Source organism: Cricetulus griseus, chromosome 8 (assembly GCF_003668045.3).
Source record: "Cricetulus griseus strain 17A/GY chromosome 8, alternate assembly CriGri-PICRH-1.0, whole genome shotgun sequence".
NCBI lineage: Eukaryota > Metazoa > Chordata > Mammalia > Rodentia > Cricetidae > Cricetulus > Cricetulus griseus.
Window position 1 is genome coordinate 45,028,520 of NC_048601.1, and position 19,537 is coordinate 45,048,056.

Below are 19,537 nucleotides of genomic sequence, written 5' to 3' on the forward strand. Positions count from 1 at the left end.
CACATTACAGCCTCGCCAGTGAGTTTATGAAGTTGTTTCTTTTTCCATTTCTGTTTAAAAGGAACTTGGTGTTTATTTTAAAATTCTTAGTCACTAAGTGATAGAGTACTTAGCTGTAAATGTTGCACTTCCCTAAATGCCATTTGGGTGGTAAGTGTCTTTTTGTACCCAGTGGTCCACTGTGTCCCTGGTTCCTCCCATCCGAGAGCTGCCAGCACATTCTCAGATGGCTCTTACATTAGAGATACATTTTCTGGATCCCAGAGTAGGGTTCATCTTTAGGTTTGGATAGTGACAGGATGTGCACATTCCCAGGACAGTGCCCAAGGGTGTAGACAAGGCTCTGAGGTCCACCCACAATGGGCTGCAAACGTATGCCTGATGGGAACAGTATCTCCCCCAGCCTTGTGTCCTGCTGACTCCTTGGGTAGCACATCTTCTGATGGTCATCACATCTCTTTACTCAGAATTGGAATTCCTGAACTTAGGCATCAAACCATTCTGTCAAGGGGAAGTAACTTGGCCATGATGACATACTGAATATGGTCAAACGGGAAAGACCTGTACTTGTCATGGAGGCGTTTGGAGTCTTGCAAACAATCTTCCAAATAATTGCATCATATATCCACACATATGTATACATATCCACACATTATTTGTTGCATAGAGAATGCTGTATGTGACTAGGAAAAGTGACCTGGAAAAACAATGTGCCATTTGAAACCTAGAAGCTGAGTAGGATTATCTACAAGGAAAGAGGTCAGTTTCCCAGCTCTTCCTCTGGTGAGGAATGGGTACACAGAGGATTGCAGTATGTCTGAGGATAGCAGTTGGAAAGAAACATGTATGATGAGGGTCAGAATGGAGGAAGGAAAGGAATCACCAATCTTGGAAGTCTACTGTCATTCGAGCCAGGCCCTGCATAGAAAAAAGGCTTAGCTAGAATCCAGCAAGTTCTAGCAGCTAGGTACCAAGAGAGAAAAGGCTGTTGTTGACATATGTTTACAATAGCCAAATTTGTTGTAGTTTAAGATTTAAAAGTTCTTCTGTTTCCCACGGAAAGAGAAGCAACAGCAAAAAAAGGAGAAAATAGTCTGCCATTCCTTTGTTCCAAACCCAGTTCCATTCCCAGAGTGAGCAGCACAATGTCGTGTCTATACTTAACTCCATGAAGAATTGGCTGAGATGTAACTCAACACAGAAGGACAACAAAAGGAAACATGTCTGTGTTAGGACTTTATTAAGTTGTCGGTGACTTTTTACAAAGCCGTTTTGCTATGCTGGTGTTAGGAGTGTGCAGTGTAAACCCACCTCATAATGGGGAGGGAGAAACGTCTTCCCTTTGGGGATTCCTGCACTTGTGAGAACTACTCCTCAGGCCTGGAGAAACCACATTCTTTGAGATTTGGTGGGCAAGCAGTTACAGCACAGGTAGTGGAGCCTGCTTTATGAAAAATTCGAACAGCACTTTTGGAATGAAATGCACCTTGAGATTATCCTCTTTGCACATTTTCTTTGACTCTAACTATAGCCATTAGGACTGTTTTGAAATAGTTTTTAGCTCCTATAAAAACAGCACGGCCCCTCCATCCCCTTGGAAAAAAAGAGCCTGTGAACTTCAAGGGATGGGTGACCAGGTGCAGGCTGCAGGGGCCTCGGGGCAGCAATGGTGGCCTGTCATAGAGGGACTCTCAAATACAGCACACAAAAGCTGTTTTATAGACTGCTTTTTGTGAAGTCCCCATCCTCACCTCAGCTCGGGTTTGTTGTTCATGTCTCTGCCAGGAGTGCCACCCTCTGAGTCTCTAGAATAAGCCAGGTTCCCATCAGAGCACAGAGTCCTTCCCAAAGGCCTCCCCCCTGCCATCCACTGCCCTGCCCTCTGTCCATGGAGTCTGAACTTGGTGATTCATGCCTACAAAGGCAGCCTCCAGTCTCAGAACACTGCAGGTGAGGGCAGGACCTAGGCCTCTCAGGCCTATCCAGCTAACAGCCGAGAAACCAGTTGGGTGAGCCCAGAGTCCCCCCTGTGCAGAGCTGGTCTCTGGTGTTTGGGTTTCAGGTTTTTCTTTTGTTCTCAGAATCTGTTTTCATGAGAAGCAAGAGCACAAACAAAAACAAAAAAATGGGTTCTTGTGGGAATACTCCCTAACAAGTCTGCTTCTGTCTGGGGTTTGCATCAGCGGTTTGTTTATTTTTTATTTTTTTTCTTAAATGAGGGTGACTCACCATCCTTACTCTTGAAGGGAGTGTGCTGTGGAAAAACTAAAGATTGATTTTTGTTTTTCCAAAGGACAAAGTACAATATTGGGTAGCTGATAGTTGGGATAGTTTCAGTGATAGAAGCTTCCAGGAAAGTCCTTCAGTAACCAAACTGAGGTAAAAGTCGGGGCTTGGTAGCACAGTTGTTTGTGTTTTTATTTAAAAACCAAAAGCCCGCAGCAACTTTAAGTGACATAAGAATTTAGCTCCTGGCCAGAGTTTGAAAGAGATTATCTTTGCTGAGATCATCCCTTCAGTGGCAACTTGCCATGGAGAAAAATATCTGCGTTACTAGCTTTTCTAAACATAGCAACCTCTTCTTAAATAGAAAAATGAACACAATGAGAAAAATGGGCTTTCCATGAGGGAAAGAAACCCTCCCAGTCCAATCCCTTCCTGCTCCATGCCTGTGCCCTGAAAATAAAATCTCTTCTAAACCCTTACCTACACTTAGAGAAATGAAACAGGAGGCTTTCCTTTCTCCTTGATGATTGCCCAGAAATTTAATAATTTACAATTAAGATGCATATTTCAAGGTAACTTCAAAAAACCCACACCACTGTTCCTGATTTGCTCTTTTATCTGTGTGTTTGTATGTATATGCCTCTGTGTGATTGTTCCTGGTGTGTGTGTGTGTGTGTGTGTGTGTGTGTGTGTGTGTGTGTGTGTGTGTGTGTGTGTAGTGGTCAGAGGTCAACATTCCATGTCTTTTTCAATCATTTCTCCAACTTATTTTTGAGACAGAATCTCTCACTGAACCTGGAACACTGATTCAACTAGGTTTTTTTTGCCAACAAGTACCAGCGTTCCTCCTGTCTCTGTTGTCCTAGGGCTGGCATTATAGGCTTGAACCATCACACCTGTGGGTGCTGGGGAGGTGAACTCAGGCCTCCATCCTTGGGCCAGCTCTTTCCTGACTGAGCATCCCACCCCCAGCCCCCAGTGCCCCAGTTTGCTCTTCTAAGCCTGTGGTAGCATGTTATTATTTCATTTTCAACATTTTTGGTAGAGTCTTCCACTGTAAGAGTATGGTTTATGTGAACAGTGTATTTTCAATCTTTCCTGGTGCCCCCTCCCCTTTTCTCAAAAATATGGCTTCTCCTCGAGACACCCATGTGATCTCCAGTCAGAAGTTTAAAAGTTGAGAAACTTGCACCGCAGCTGCCAGAGTGATGTCTCATTAACTTGTTGGTCCACCCTTCTGATGGTCTTGCATGGCAGAGCTCTCCCTGTTTGGAGTTCCCAGCTTTTTGTTCTTTGCTCTCAGGCTACAGTCATGTTTAATTTAAAGTCTAGGCTCCTTTGGCAAATTAGCAATTAGAACAATTTTGTGGGAATATGTATATGTGTCATTAGTTTTTCTGCAAATTAATAGCAAGGGCAGAGGTCAGGCAGAAATTTTCCACTTGACTGAAGCCCTTCCATTGAGACTTGGCACTTGGGTTTGGAATGGCCACAGCTGCTCCCAGACACCCTTTTCCTCTAGGAACTGTCTTTTAATTAGTTTACCTCATAGCCATCATTACAAATATTACTGTCTCCCCTCCCTGAAATAAAATGACTGTTTCTACAAAATATTCCAGCGACATTGTGCACCACTGCGCATTGATGGTGGGGTCAGTCGAATGCACCATTTAATCGTTAGATCACCTCCATCCGCATCTCCTAATTAGAGTCCTTACAATACATTTTTATCTGGTAATTAGCTGAGATTGGCTGCTTCCTCTGTGGCTTATTAGAGACAGCCCAGCAGTGGGTGTGAATCATGGTGTCATTTGTCAAGCCTGGTAAACCCCTCTCTCCTAGCTCAGTGTTTATTTCTAGTTCCTACCTACATTTGAAAACATCCAGAAAATTCAGCCTGAGTTACCCTCTCCCTGGTTTGGGCAAACCTGGAGGGATCTGTTTTTTCCTTGTTGCTGTCTCCAGCAGAACTGGTCCAAATATTAAGCTGCTTACAAAAGCTACGAGAGCCAAATCTGTGCGTTGATGCCATGTCTTTGTATGGGTTCATCAGTTCTTCTCAGATCTGGGCATTTGGCTTATACCTACTGAATGGTTCCTTAGGACTTGCCAAACATCCTTACAAACTGGAAGAGAGCCTGTGGACTCTCGTGCTCGTCATTTTTGTTGTTTTCTGAGAAAGTCCAGGTGTATGGGATAATGTTTTTTAGGCTAAAAGGAGAAGTCAAGAACTAGGGTGAGGCCCCAGAGTTGCTGTCTGGATTTTATGTCTGCTTTCTATACCAAGCACTTCAAGGACAGAAGTTCTGTGGTTTAGTCCTGCTTCCAGGCCTTTAGAAGTTCTTGGTAATATTTATTGAACGCCATTTGTAAACAAGGTTAAAAGCTGTTCATGGAAGCCTTTCCAAAAGCAAGCACACCAGAGAAGTAGGAATGGCTATAGTGTTGATGTTAGACACGAACTGGGCACAAGTAGAAGGGGGCCACACAGGATGTGGTTTGACTTTGGGTCTGGGTAAGGGTATGGGTAAGCATCTCCTTCATTCTCCATAAAACATGAGCCATTTGTAGTGGCCTGTAAATAAAATGAAGTCTCTTGGGGCAGGTGTTTCAGAGCATGAATTTTTGTGAACGATACCTGTGGCTTTCCAAAGTCTCCTTATGCTTAGGCATTACAGCAGCTGAATGATCAAAGCAATGTATTTGGGATCTTCCTATACTAGTTTTCTTGACTCCACCCCCTTTGGCTTATGCTAATACATACAGTTCCCGGACTTGGGCACTTATTAAGGCTTGAAGGGAAGAAGAGGTTGGCCTTTGCTCTTCTCCATTGACATCTCTCTGTGCCCTGTCCCTGGCCTCTACTTTGAACTATTAGCACTTGGTTTGCAAATGTGTGTCATGGTCAACCTTCTAGCGCCATTGGGAGGGCAGCTTACCACATTGTCCCTGCTTGCTGAAGGTCAGCAAGTGTATGCAATCTCCCCAGTTCGCTCTTCTTGGGCACTGGGGGCTTGTGGTGTGCTGAGTCAGTATTTCAACCTGAACACAGAAAGAAAAGCAGTGCTGAAAGCTCGCAGCCCACTGTTTATCTCGGAGCACCAAATTTGGGTTTTTCTGTTAATGTTCGGATCTTTCCATTCTCTTCCCTTGGGACTTACTGCACAGCGAAGATTTTCGTGTTCTCGTTCATTTCTAGTGTGTGATTTAAAATCAACTCTTTGCAATACACTGGAGCAAAAGACTCACTTTTAATACCATCCATAAATAATACTTGTGCTTAATGTCGAGTCTGACAATGGCAAAATAGACATTGTGGTAACTGATTTGAAATGTGGTAAATGTGAAATGTAAGAGTGTACTTTGTAGAAGTTTTTTGGGGTTTGGGAGAGGATCTCTGAGTATTTGATACCTCCATAAACATGACGAAAAACACTAGGTTCTTCTGCATTGCCAAACTCAAGGGAGTTTTCCTGTCCCAGTCAATTCTGGAAAAGGGTCATGCCTTCCCCATAGTGTAAGAACTGGAAGAAAGTGTGTAGTAGACTAGAAGGAAGGAAGGGTTGTTCACGAATGCTGCTCTATAATGCTTCAGATAATATTCACTTCCATAGCTGGACTGTTTAAAACTTTAAAAAGCAACCATATGTTACAACTTCGAAGGAATAGATGTGGGCCTCCTGAGTCCGTGCCACTGTCGAGTGGGAGCCACAAGGTCCGTCATGCAGAGCCCCACGGTCTGTTCAGTTCCATGAAGGACTCAAGTCTCATAACTTCTTGCTGGTCTCTCGTGGCTCAGAGTCCTAAGTGGCCACTTAGTAAGTCTACTGCAATTTTAAGGGGGAAAATATTTAGGCAGCAGCACAGCTTTCTAGTTGTAATAGTACATTGCCCAGAGTCGTCCAGGACAAGCCAGGTTTATGCCACGGTAGCCCAGCTGGCATTCCTTCAGTCCTCAGCCTCGCTGTCATAGAAAGGAAAATATCTCTGTTTGGAAGTGAATTCTGTGTAAACATACCAGGTGTCCGCTTGTCTTTCCTGTGGGAAGAGAGCAGCTTTCTTGATTCCTGGGGTTTCTGTTGTTGTTTGACTTGTTTTGGTTTTGCTTTTCTCAAGTCCTCCTAACCAACCTTGTTCTCCTCATAGCTGAATCTGGTTTCAAGTGTCACCCTCTCCAAGTCCGCATCAGAGGCTTCTCCACAGAGCTTACCTCATACCCCAACGACCCCGACCGCCCCACTAACTCCCGTCACCCAAGGCCCCTCTGTCATCACCACCACCAGCATGCACACGGTGGGACCGATCCGCAGGCGGTACTCAGACAAATACAACGTCCCCATTTCTTCAGGTAGCTACTCTGTCTTTGCCAGGGGCGGCATGGGGAATCTGCTGTTCCTGTCAATGGTCCCCTTTTTAAAAAGTGATCATTAATAGGACAATGATTCTTATATTTAGCAGATATTGCGCAGAACCAAGAATTTTATAAGAACGCAGAAGTTAGACCACCATTTACATATGCATCTTTAATTAGGCAGGTAAGTAAATAATGCAGACCATGAAATGCTACCCAAAAGGTTTACGTGGATATATCATATTGATGAAGTAGATTTAAAACCACTTAGTATGCAAGCATGCTAAAACCTTTTCTATAAGGTTTTTTAAAACTGCAATATATAACATAATTGCTTTTGATTAAGTATTACAATACGATGTGATTATTAGGGAATTCATTTCACACAACAGTGCGAATGAGGCTGTTTAAAGATGGCAAGTCAATTATCACAAAGCTACAGTAATCTCTGAACCCTAGAATTAATCTGAGCTCTAAATAATTACTGAGCTTTAATCAGCTAGTGAAATGTTTTGCATTTCTCTTTGATTCTGCTTTATGAATGACTAATAAATTAATATTTCTGTACGGAAACAGAAATAAAAACTCCAAACAATTAGATAATTCCATTTCGAGTTTTGCTATTGAACTGTTTAAATACAACCATTAATCTTCGATCATTTTGTGAAACCTGTCTGAGGAGTTTGCTCCAAGTTCCAGTTTGTGTGCTCATGTTTATTTCTTTTGTTTTTATTTTAACATTTTTACGAACAGTCTTTGGATCCCTTTTGCTTCACAGGCCATTCTCGAATCTCCAGAAAAGCAGCTAACACTAAACGAAATCTATAACTGGTTCACACGAATGTTTGCTTACTTCCGACGCAACGCAGCCACGTGGAAGGTAGGCTTTGCAGTCTTGCATTTGACCTTTATAGAACAGAGGTTCTAGTGGGGAAAATTCAGTTATGGGGTGACGAGAATATTCCATTTGCACTGGGAATGCACCTGGGAGAAGGGTTTTGTTGTGGTTGAAATGCTCAAATGGAAGAGGTACCCAACCCCTGACCCCTACAAGAGAGGTGTGAATACAGGGAAAGGAGATGACACTGTGACCCTTAACTCTGAGGATGGCCTTTTTGCTTACACAAACCACATGTCATTGATTATCGGGTAACTGACAGTCATTTATAGGGCTGCGTTTAGGAACCTAGAGATACAACCAAACTGAATAAGATCCTTTAGTGGTTAGATCATAGCTCACCAATCCCACAGGTAGAGGTAGCTGTGTAATCCATGTGCTCACAGTGACTAGGGTGGTTTCTGAGGAATGCAAGGATTCCCATTCAGGGCTCATGGTTACCCTGAGGAAGAAAGGTCATTTCGTAACTATGTAATATGATGCCATTTGCCATAGAAAAGGTCAAATTCCGTAACTCCACTAGATAACCCCCGAAAATGCTTGGAGTTCCCTCTAGGTTTCACTGGTACCTATTCCATATGTTACCTTAAGCCCTACTGGGTAGGCATGGTGGTACATGCCAATAATCCCAGCTTTGGAGAAGTAGGAAGATTGTGAGTACAAGTTCAAGCTGGGCTACACAAATAGCCTTCACAGCATTTTTCAGCTTCTTGCTTTTAATTTATTACACTCTGCCAAGTAGATCTTTTTAGTAGCACCTAGTATTTAGGCTTTGTCTTTTCTGTAATTTCAGTAGGTGGTATTACAGGATACCACTTCCTTCATTTAATAGGAAGAAACCTGTTTTGGTTTTCTCACATCATATAAGAAAATAAGTATAGGCACAGAATTAATTCAGTAGCCACATGGGGGCTGACAGGAAACTTGTATTGCAGATCTTAGCCTCTTTCCCAGCCTGCCTCAGGAGATAAAATACAAAGGCTCTTTAGCTACAACTCTTAAAAATTTAAGGAGAAGCATAAAGTGGGCATTTTCTTCAAATTGCTTTTTATAAATACCAACTGATCACATTTAAAAATAATTGCCAGTTGTGAATATGAATATCAACTCACTTCTCATTTTTTCAGCTTTGCAGAGTAAAGGTAGAATTGTCACTAATACAAGCAGTCTCGTAGAAATACCCAGTGAGTCATCAATATAGATAGTTTTCTCTGTGTCCGTATTGGGACAATGATTTAAAAGACAAAAGGAAATAGTGTCATTCATCTTTTCTTTTCTTTTTTTTTTAAATCCAACTTTTGATTTTTAGTTTCCTTCTGTTTTAATGTATAGCCCTCAAAATCATACAGTCATTCTTTTATCAGGAATGGCCTCTGGAGTCTTTCAGGTTTTGTGCATTTTGATACTTGGGTAAAATTTCCTGCAGTGATTGATGCTGTCTTGTTCCCCAGCTGTCTCTCACATATGTGTGTCCATGTGCTCTCTTGATTTGGAAAGGGAACTGACTTTATTTACTTCTGTGTCCTTCATACCATTGGAGGAAGTAATTCCCTGTGAAATATAAAGAAGAAATTATTTCCTTAAAAGCTAGGTTACCTTTATATGCCTAGGGTTTTGTTATTAAGCAGCTCATCAAAAAGTTTTTCAATCAAGGATATCCTTTGATTAGTCACATTGGTATCTCGAATCTACTTCCAGCTGTGTTCACACACACCCCTTTGAGCTCTTTCTGTGGATCCCAGCCGTGCACACATCATCACATACGAAATAAAATTTGTCCTGTTATCCACTCAGTACTATCACACAGAAGAATAACTTTTAGGTGACCTGAATCCAATTATCATTATCCAGAAATCTGAAAGGCCTCTCAGAGTTTCAAGATTTGCCACTAAGAGAGAAAATTACTGTAGGAAAAGAGTGTAGCCTGTCTGAGAAACAGCAATGCTGGTAGAAGGTGCCAAAAGCTCAATAGATGTCAGTTCCTCGGCCCCAACTGAGTCACTTCCTCTGTATGAGCAAAACCATTTCAAGTCCATGGAGTGTGGATCAGGAAGTCAGCCAGGCAGGACTAAAGTCTATCCAGTTTGGTTATCCAGTCAGGGTTGTGGATTTTCCTAGAAATAGGAGACATTTAAAGCTCTTTCCCCACTAGAATTAAAGAGCGTCCTTTTTGTTAGACGTGAAGGGTCCCACTTAGCAATGGCCAACAATGAGTCTTAAATGTAGAAACCAAGTGCAAGAGCATAGTCATTTTGCCATTGAGAGTCCTCCTTGTATGTTCTTGGCATTTGCTCAATTACTTAAAAGTGTTTCCCTAGTAATTACCCATGTTCATAAACATTCTGGAAGGTAAGGCTTAGCTTGATGGTTGAGACCGATCCCTTGGTGCTGAGGTCACCCCCTAGTCATCTTGGCTATGCATGGTGGTACTCTCAGTGGTAAAATCCTATTTAAAACTTTCCTTTAATAAAGCCTATGCATGGTTTCTAAGCCAGACATTGCTGTATATTTCAAAGTGTTCACCTTTCATGATTTAAAAATAAATACACTTTTATGAATCCCACATAGATGGGTCTGTTAAAGAATAGTTTTTATACCTTATACAGCTCCTGGTTTTGACATCGTTTTAACAGTATTTTAGATTTATGTAGAGGGACCTGCTTGGGGCTTGCATGCGTATTTACCAGTGTAGCTTCTGGTCACATGGTACCAGATATTAGGCTTCAATGCCGGAGTACCATTAATCCATAATTTGGGTTTTTTCTTGGAAAAGACACTTAAAGTCCTTCACGGAGTGGGAGGTGGGGTGGCTACAGCTCTGGGGGATGGTTTTACAGAGGGGGGTGCTGAATGTACTGCTGTGTTTTTTTTTTTCCCGAGTCTTTTCTTATAGAAAAACATGTCAATGTTCTCTCTTTTATACTTGCTGCAGAATGCAGTGCGTCATAATCTTAGTCTTCACAAGTGTTTTGTGCGAGTAGAGAACGTTAAAGGGGCAGTATGGACAGTGGATGAAGTAGAGTTCCAAAAACGGAGGCCACAAAAGATCAGTGGGTACGTCCGCCATGTTTGAACTTCTTAGCCCAGCTCGGATTGTGCTAACAAGTGTTAACGTAGAGGCTGCTAGGCGGCGTCAGACCAAAGAACTGGTTTTCATGTTGTCTCAGTTAAGGGAAACAAAAAGAGCATTTCATCCCTCCTGTCTCGTATACCCACCAGTCCCCCTGCCCCTGCTTGCTGGTCTCTGTTACATCACATGCTAGTAGCTTTTAGGCGGCGTTGCATATTAACCCTCACAAGCCATTTGCTTATGCTTATTGCATTTTATTTTCTTTTTCCTGTTCCCTGTATTGGATGTCTGTTCTGCCCCCAACCCCGTCTCCTTTTGTTGCCACTCCATCTCCTTTGCTGCTGCTCCTATCCCAGGGTGCCATTCGCACCAACCTCTCACTGCATAAGTGCTTTATCAGAGTAGAGGATGAGTTTGGGTCCTTTTGGACAGTTGATGATGAAGAGTTTATACGTGGCCGCCATATTCAACGAGGCCGTCCTCGCAAATACTGCCCCGGTGAAAACTCTGACGAGCTTGGCGCACAGTAAGAGCCTTTACTTGCTTTGTTCTTTTGTTTCTGCTGTTGCTTTGGCTTTGCATGGTTGACTCATCCCATGGAGTATGACATTTCACCCCAGAGCAGTGCCACAGCTTTCCGCAACAGAAACCAAACGGTGTGACTTGTACATGTACCTCGCTCGTTTCTCTTTGGAACGCCAGTGCCTAGAACAATGCTTTAAAAAAAAAATGTCTTTAATATCAATGATTGTGACTGTATTTTGATCCAGCAGCTTACGGGGACCCTCAAAGCTAGGTATTTCTTGTGTTACCCACAATCCCTGCAAGTGAAAGGAAGTGATGGTTACAGTTATGTCTTGTGGGATAATGTTTTTTTTTTTTTTTTCTGTGTGAACACTCAAGTAATAGTAAATATGAATAACTACGAATGTGCCTAGCAAGCTGGGCATAGGGCTGCATGCCTGTAGTGACAAGCCCCAGGAGGCCGAGGAAGGAGGATCACACACTCCAGTGCAGCCTGGACTTTGTCGAGAGACCCTGACTCCAAAACTGAAAACCACATTGTCCTAAGCACAGGGAAAAGATTGATAATGTCATTTCCTTCAAAGTCTGTTGATAAATGAACCTCATTATGTACTGGAAGCCACACTTTCCCTTAGTATGTCCAGTATAATTTTGTAGTGTTTTTTTTAATTTATTATTTTATTTTAAATAGGGCAGGGATATTTTTCTTTAAAGACAAAAAAGGTATCTTGGCTCCTTTTACCTAGCCAACAGAAACAACACCAAATTAGAATGTGCTCTCCCAGACTGGGCTGTGCAGGAAAGACAACAGCCAAAGCTCCTACTTTACAATGTAGGAATAATGGTGTTGTTCCCCTAGCAGTCAGGGTCAAGTTCAACTAAGAGTGAAGCCTCCTAGCAGAGACTCCCCGTGCAGTCTCAGGCAGCCTGCCCTCATGCCAGGCTCTCACCTTCCTACTGGAGTGTGGGCAGCAACTAACCCTTTGCAGACTGGCCTCTGAGGGAAATACCCATGTGTTATTATACAAGACAGCTTCTCCAGGGTGAGCAGCCAGGTCCATCTATGGAGGTATTCACCCAGACCAACCCCCAGACACAGATATAAATAAGCTTTAACTTTCCCTTCAGTTTGGTGGCCGGGAGGGGGAAGAATTTCTAATGTGGAAAGGCTACCAGTGAGCATAAAGACAAAACTTAGCTCGGACCCCTGGGTGGATTGCATTTAACTTTGAGTCTTTATCTTTTTTCTTATACAGTAACCCTTCCCTTATTAAAAACATGCAGAGCAGCCACGCCTACTGCACACCTCTCAATGCAGCCTTACAGGTAAGATTAACGGCCATTCCCAATCTGCAGCACAGGCGCAGGGCTCCCCCACTCATTTCAAAATATATTAGCCTCGCTCTAATTAGATATTAAATTTTAATTCCGTTAAACTTTTTTCTTAAGTGCGCAAAGCATCGTTCTCCCCGGAGGCAAACACATCGGGCTGCTTCAGCGTTAGCAGGATGCTCAGCATTTTGAATATTGTGGCAAAAAAAAATTAAAAGTTCACTTATTAATATTTATCAGCAGTATCATAATTTCCATCGTCTTATTTCAGAATTTCACTTGAGGCAAAAATACCACAAGTGTAATTACTCTAGCACAGCTATTAATGTGCTGGATGATAGGCCACCGTGTCACATGACCTTCCATTGTTCACAGGTTTAAAGAGAAAGCGAGGCTTTATTAAAGTCCATTTCAACACCTTTTCTTTCAGTGGGAGTGGGGTCTGGGTTTGTTTCCTCTTGTATAAGTCAACTGTTTAAGCAGCAGAAAGCTTTAGGAAAGTGGACACTTCCAGATAGTTGTTCAGGAAAACCTAATCATCATCGAAAAGAATCTTTCTTTCCTACTGGCAAATAAATCACACATTACCTCAACGAGGGTCCTAGAAGGTGCACGCCCTGGATGTGAGCGACGGGAGGGAAGACCGGTGTGTCTAGCCAGTCTTGAGTTCCTTGCTCCTCACAGTTAGCACACCACCAAGTTATTTCTAAGATTAGCAGCGTGTCTGGTATCACTTACTTTAAATACCTGATGCCATACTCAGATCTCCCTTAAGAGCTCAGGGGTAGCCAGGATCCTTGTAGCCATTGTTTCTGTTTAGGAAAACAAAAACCCCAAACCTTGATTATTCTAGAAGACATGCCAAAAAGAATCTTGCAACATTTATATCACATGGGCTACAGACAAATCTCCCTTTAGCCATTGCATACTACTAGCACTGTTGAGTGTGAATACTGTGGCAGAATTGGCTGTTGGATTCTGTGATGTCTCGAAAGTGTTATGGTCCTTCAGAAAAGCCCAAGTGAAGGCAGAAATAGAGAAACAAACCCCCCAAAAGGGATGCCAGTGGGAAAAGGCTTGGAACACATGGCATTATGGGAACTGGAAGGGGGAGGAAGAGGCATTGACAGCAGCCTGATTCTCTCCACTTGCTAAACAAATATTAACTGAGCCCCTATTCTGCTAGCCACAGACCTGTCTTCCCAGCTCACCCGCAGCATCCTCGGGCTCCTTAAGGATAATGTGCCCCTGACACAGTTCAGGGCAGACCCACTGAACTGAGCATCTCAGTAATTCTATTTATTTCTTTTTAGCCTGAATCAAATTTACTAGGAGAAACTACTCTCTGCCTCTCTGCGTTTCTTTTAATTACTTGTGGTTTACATAGTAACTTTAGAAGAGTAAATGAAAGCCCGCTTACACACTGCCACTGTAAATACCATGCATTAGTAACTTATTTTCCCTGGAGTCTTGTGAAGTATGAATTTAAAGGCGGCTCTATGTGGATTGGTATTAAAATTACAAGCATATTTTACATTCACGAGGCGGAAAGGGAAAAAAAAGAAGTAAGGAGCCTCGTTCTTTGGATTCCCTTAACTATGTGACTGATTTCAATTAGCAAGCTTTATCGTTACAGACGCGTTCACGCTTCATCTCCCAGACCTTTGTTTTTTGCACCCACTGCGCACTTCCGTGTTTCCCCTGCTCACCCAAAACTGTCCTGCAGCTTTCCAGGAACACTTTAAGGAGTATCTCCTTGGCCCCTCCTCTTGAATTTGGATTCCCCACCAGTAGACATCCAATCATACGAGACAGCTTCCTGCCATGCAAATTAAATAAAGACCCCCACCAGCAGGCCTGCCTTTCCATTATCACCCACTTCCATTTTTCGAGGCAAGTAAAAATAACAGTGCAACAGTATCTTTTAAAAAAAATTACTAGAGCGACATAACGGCATGATATACAATTTATAAAATAGGACAGCAGAATCCACTACAGAAATAAAACATGGGGCTCGGGACAGATTGCATTATGCTCTGAAAAAGTGAAGTAACTACGGGTAACTGTAAAGCTTCATATTTATAGACTGCCTTTTCCCCGGGGAGCGCAGAGCAGTTAACGTTGCAGACGCCGTGGTGCTTACGGACTCATGTGCCATCACTTAGGAACCTTTGTGTTTCTGGCAGAGGTGCCAGTTTGATATGAAGCCACTCACTGTGCCCAGTATCGCTTATGTAATTAACTCCATTATAAACACTGTGACACACCTGCTCCTCAGAGCATCAGCTATAGGAAGGACCTGTTAGAAGGTGATAATTTGTGGGTTGCCCTGATCCTTCACTCTGCAAAACACTATTCAGGAGGCATAGTGGTGGGCCAATCCTACTGTAGCCCAGTGGCTAGTGTTTTGTTTAAAGGCACAAGACTGGTTCTCTGCACTTAGGTTGTGTCTGAGAGTTAAGGGACCAAGACTAGGTCTCGTCAGTCAGAAGTGTCTTTCACCCATAATATTTTGAGAATAAAAAAAGAATAACAGACAATCACCCTAACAGACTCTAGTTGTTTCCATGATTTTGCTTTTCAGAATCCAATAAAATACCAAGGTAGCAATGGCCCCAGCTCCTTCCCAACCTGACCATGTAACAGTGCGGTTGTCCAGGGAGAGCAGATCCCATGGTATTTCCAGAAAGAGGGCTACGCAGTTGACAGTCTAGGCAGCACTTAGTGGCAGCAAAGTGTGACCACTGTGTGGTCTCACATAAGGCAGCTGAAGATGGCTGCCCAGCTGCAGCTGGCAGTACTATTGCTCTGCCAACTGTTCTGCCCCAAAAGAATAGCAATGTTTTATTGCAATTATAAAAGATGCATTCGGAAAGTGCTGGATGGAAGAAGATTATCTGACAAGCCATAGAAGAGTGGGAAGTGGTCACCACACTGGGAAAGCAGGAGATACAAACCTCCTCCCTTTACTTATACAAGAGAAGCAGATAGGTCCACATTGGAAAGAGGGAGACACTGGGTTTTACACCGGGAGCAAGACTGCAACTGACTAGCAGGCAGACTCACTGCAGCCCAGCTCCGCTCCTGTTTCCTTTTGTTCCTGGCTCGTACCTTCTCTTTGGTGCCAGCTTTTCTAGAATAGTTAGGACTCTCACATGATGGGCCAACTGAAGCCACTCTGCCAGATTGTCTTGTGATCGTACTTTCTCTCATTAGGATGGAAAACCAGGCATAGTGTAGTCTGCAAGAAGACAATTTTGATAAATCTTCATCTAATTACAGCTGCCTCTTTTTCCAAGTCTGTCCTCCTGAATAATAAAATGAAAAGTCACTGGGGCACACTTTCTACCCAAGTGAAACAAATGGGGTTCCTTCAGTCCCGTGGTTATTTTTTTGACAACTGTCCACATTGCAGACAGGGTGGCCATAATAGTCACATTTGGTATGACAGAAAAGGAACAGTAGTCTACCAGACTTTAGTTTTTGGTGAACTTTTTTGTGTCTTGGAGACAGTGGTTCTTTCCTGTACTTTTTTTTTTTTTTTTTGGCTGTCTCTCACTTTGTCACCTTTAATATCGATATACTTAGTTGTAAAGGAAGTAATGTAGCCTTTCTTTTTGCTAGAGATTCTCCTTCTCTTCCAAAGTCCTCCATGATTGGTCTGAGGCTGGAAGCCTAGGGTGTTGCCTTCATCTGGTTATGTCAGCCTTCACTAAGCAGGTTCAAAAGTCATTAAAATGGGAATGATGGGCGAGAAAAAATTGATTCCAGTTCTATAACCTCTTCCTTTACTATGGGTGTTTATGGAAGTTCTCATAAATTTGAGCCATGTGGCCATATAATCTGATCAAATCTTGGATATCCAATAGTGGAGTCATCAAAGTGGATAAAGAAATGAAAATTCCATTATATTTCACTATGAGCTGGAAATATTCAGTTCTTCTTGAAAAAAATGGCATTGGATATACACTTCATATTAGATACTTTTGTCTAAACCATATGACTCCACAAGGCAGGACCCAGCAGGCGACATCATCCATGGACTCAGCGGTACTCAGATAGCTCATCCAAATGAAGCCCAGGGCTCCTACAGCTTGGAAGCAAAGTCATACAGCTCCTGGAAATTGTCAGGCACAATATAGTGAACTTGAACCAAAGACTATCAAACACACCACACATTCCTAACACAGAGCTTTCTTGTCTTGCTTGCCCTACAATTTCATTGGGTTTCTTTTGGTTGATGCAGGCTTCCATGGCTGAGAACAGCATACCTCTGTACACTACCGCTTCCATGGGAAATCCCACTCTGGGCAACCTGGCCAGTGCCATCCGGGAGGAGCTGAACGGGGCCATGGAACACACCAACAGCAACGAGAGTGATAGCAGTCCGGGCAGATCCCCTATGCAAGCTGTGTGAGTACTGTCTACCCAAAGCTCTTTGTCACCTGATCCCAGTCTCCCTGTTAAATGCTCAAGGGCAGTCTTCTCTAGCCCTTCTAGGCACCTTTCCTATCATTTCTGATTTCTTAAGAGCCTCGGTGTCACTTGTTAGCGCGTAAAAGGACTAGTTAGTAACTCTCTGTAAAAGCAGTTGGCTTAATGAGAAGTTTCCTCCACTTTGTGTCTCAGACCATTACTTAAGTCACACTGTGATTTTTGTCCTAAAATCAGTATACACCTCTTTGAGAAAGCCCATGGTGCATTCAACTGCCAGGCAAGCCGAACCCAGCAAGGGAAAAGATGCGTGTTTACTTGGTTGTACACTAAGTTTAACCACTTGAGCTCGGCACCGCAGCATTATTACCAAGCATTAATGATGGCACAAATGAAAGGCGGCATGATTTATAGATTGCTCTTAAAATATCAAAAGGAAAATTAATAGGAGCATTACAGCAGCAGACGGCAGGATAATGAGAGAACATATAACTGAGAGAAGCAATGGGCAATGGTCGCCTGGGCTGAATGTGAATGGCACCAGGACCACACAGATCTCATCAAGGCCACCCGGGGGGGGGGGTCTCTTTGTGGCGGGTGAAGGTTGGAAAACACTGCCTCTGCCATAGTCCCCCTTTTGTTCCTAGGAAGGGTCCAACGACAGAAAAGAAACCGTGTGATTCCAGGTGCAGGGGTGTGCAGTGACCCAAGCTGCTAATGGCAGTCTCCCTTTTTCAGCGAGTTTCTTCTCCAAAACCATGACCCACATTGAGGGACTAAACTAGTTCAGTGTTTTCCAGTGCTGTCCGCTCCAAGAATAGGCCACTTGTCTACACATTCTTTCTGGATTACTGACCAACATCTTATTTTAGGAAATTTGAGGGATGGGAATGGAAAATGTGACCTTTAACAAGTAGAAACGGAATGAACTGGCATCTTGTGACAAAGGGGGGGGAATGGTATCTGCCAGCATAATGGGGGAAATCTGAGATTTTGCTTTCTAGCATTTTAATCCCATGCCCTGAGTGCTCTAAAGGGGATCTTTAGAGGTGGGGGTGATGGCTTTTAATTTGTGGGCATAGTTTCCCAGCACTGACACGCTAGTATTTTAAGAATGTATATGTCTTTCCCACTATTGCCACCAAATTTGTCTTCTCTAAAGCAAGCTGGTGTTTCTGACTCTTTTGTTATCTCACCGATATTTACCATTTTGGGACATTTTATTTCAATATTCAGAAAGTTCAGAATAACATTAAAGTTCAGGCATATGAGCCACTCCAAGACAGCCATTGAGGAAAAATATATGAAGTTACGGAGTGGAAGATGCAGTGTTTTCTCACAGTCTGTTCAAACTCAAGGTGTAATCCATGTGGAAGGAAGGAAGGAAGGAAGGAAGGAAGGAAGGAAGGAAGGAAGGAAGGAAGGAAGGAAGGAAGGAAGGAAAGACCACAGAGACAGGCCTATCCATGTTGGAAGTTCAATTGCTTAACAAGATTGAATGAACTGCATATGTACTTAAAAAAAAAAAAACTGTATTTTACAGCAGTCATCCTAATGTGAAACAAAGCAAAGGCTCAACAGCTTGAAAGAAAGAAAAACCCCCTGCATCATGCTATCAAAGCGTGATGCTCACACGTCAGGTTTGCACCATGTGCCCCGTGGTGCTCTGTGCCGACAACAGCTTCACTGTGCTACTATGAGTGTCACAGCCAGTTAGACTTGCTGACCCCAGACTTCCATTAAGTGAGTTCTGTAATGACAGAGATTTCATTCTTGTCCAGTGTGCATTACCCTGCTAGGATGCAAATTGTTTTTTAACTGTTCCAGTCTATTGGAATAAATCAAGCCATAAACTTTACAACAAGGCTTACAAGACACTGTTAGGAAGCTGGCCCAGCACGTAGGCAGTGTTGTAATACAGCTCCATGCTCTTCACTTTGCTATGACACAAACCACAGCATTGCCTTTCTCTTTCAAAAAAAAAAAAAAAAAAGAAAAAGAAAAAGAAAGAAAAAAAAACCTGTAGAAGGTAGCTGCATAATAATGGTTTGGGGGCAGCATACTTTCATTCTGGTAGGAGCTAAAGGGCCACCGTACCAAAGGGCTCTGTGCTGTGTGTGCACCCTGAACAGGGACACAATGCCTTGAAACACTAGTTGTCTATAGTTAAAAACCCATATGTACCCAGGAAGGCAGTACAAAGGATTACTCAGATGTAAGGGGAACAGAGAGATGGTGTTTTGCTCCATTATCCCTTGGGAGCCCTTTTGGAAATAGTAGGCCTGGTAAGGGGAGGCTTAAGAGAGACACCCACTGTGTAGCCCTATTCTGTAGCTGGCATACTGTGTGTAACTCCCAGTGGGAGGGAAGACTTTAACAATGGTCTGAATCTCATATGGAAGACTGAAGAATCCTTACTGTCATACCTGGAGTAGACTGTCAGGTCGTTGCACAGTAGATGTAGTCGGCCGTTTTTGTTGGCCATCCATTCTATGTTAAGCACTGGGGTAGACCATGCAAATGTGTCAGCATCATTACCCACGTTTGGGCACAGTAAATACTCAATGAGTTTTGGGGAGAACAGAATAGTCTCTGGTGTTAACAACTCCAATTTGGGGAAGCTTTCCGTTTGTTGTTCTTGTTGTTTGGGGCTGGATCTAGAAAGCGATGATTTACAGTTGTAAAGCAAGAAGGTCACATT

General features: G+C 43.0%; 1 protein-coding gene across 13 annotated transcripts in view; it reads left to right on the plus strand.

The window, feature by feature from the left end:
- The window catches only part of Foxp1 (forkhead box P1), a 603,661-nt gene that overhangs the window by 576,693 nt on the left and 7,431 nt on the right, over window positions 1-19,537 (plus strand). For 10 of the 13 annotated variants that reach the window (XM_027428963.2, XM_027428959.2, XM_035448999.1 and 7 more), the window contains 6 exons: window positions 6,373-6,574; window positions 6,682-6,761; window positions 7,356-7,457; window positions 10,408-10,529; window positions 12,327-12,396; window positions 16,649-16,815. In XM_027428963.2, the coding sequence (XP_027284764.1) occupies window positions 6,373-6,574; window positions 6,682-6,761; window positions 7,356-7,457; window positions 10,408-10,529; window positions 12,327-12,396; window positions 16,649-16,815 (743 nt within the window). Of the gene's footprint in view, window positions 1-6,372; window positions 6,575-6,681; window positions 6,762-7,355; window positions 7,458-10,407; window positions 10,530-10,901; window positions 11,072-12,326; window positions 12,397-16,648; window positions 16,816-19,537 lie in introns of all 13 variants that reach the window. The other 3 variants (XM_027428965.2, XM_027428964.2, XM_027428970.2) reach the window with 2 other exon arrangements.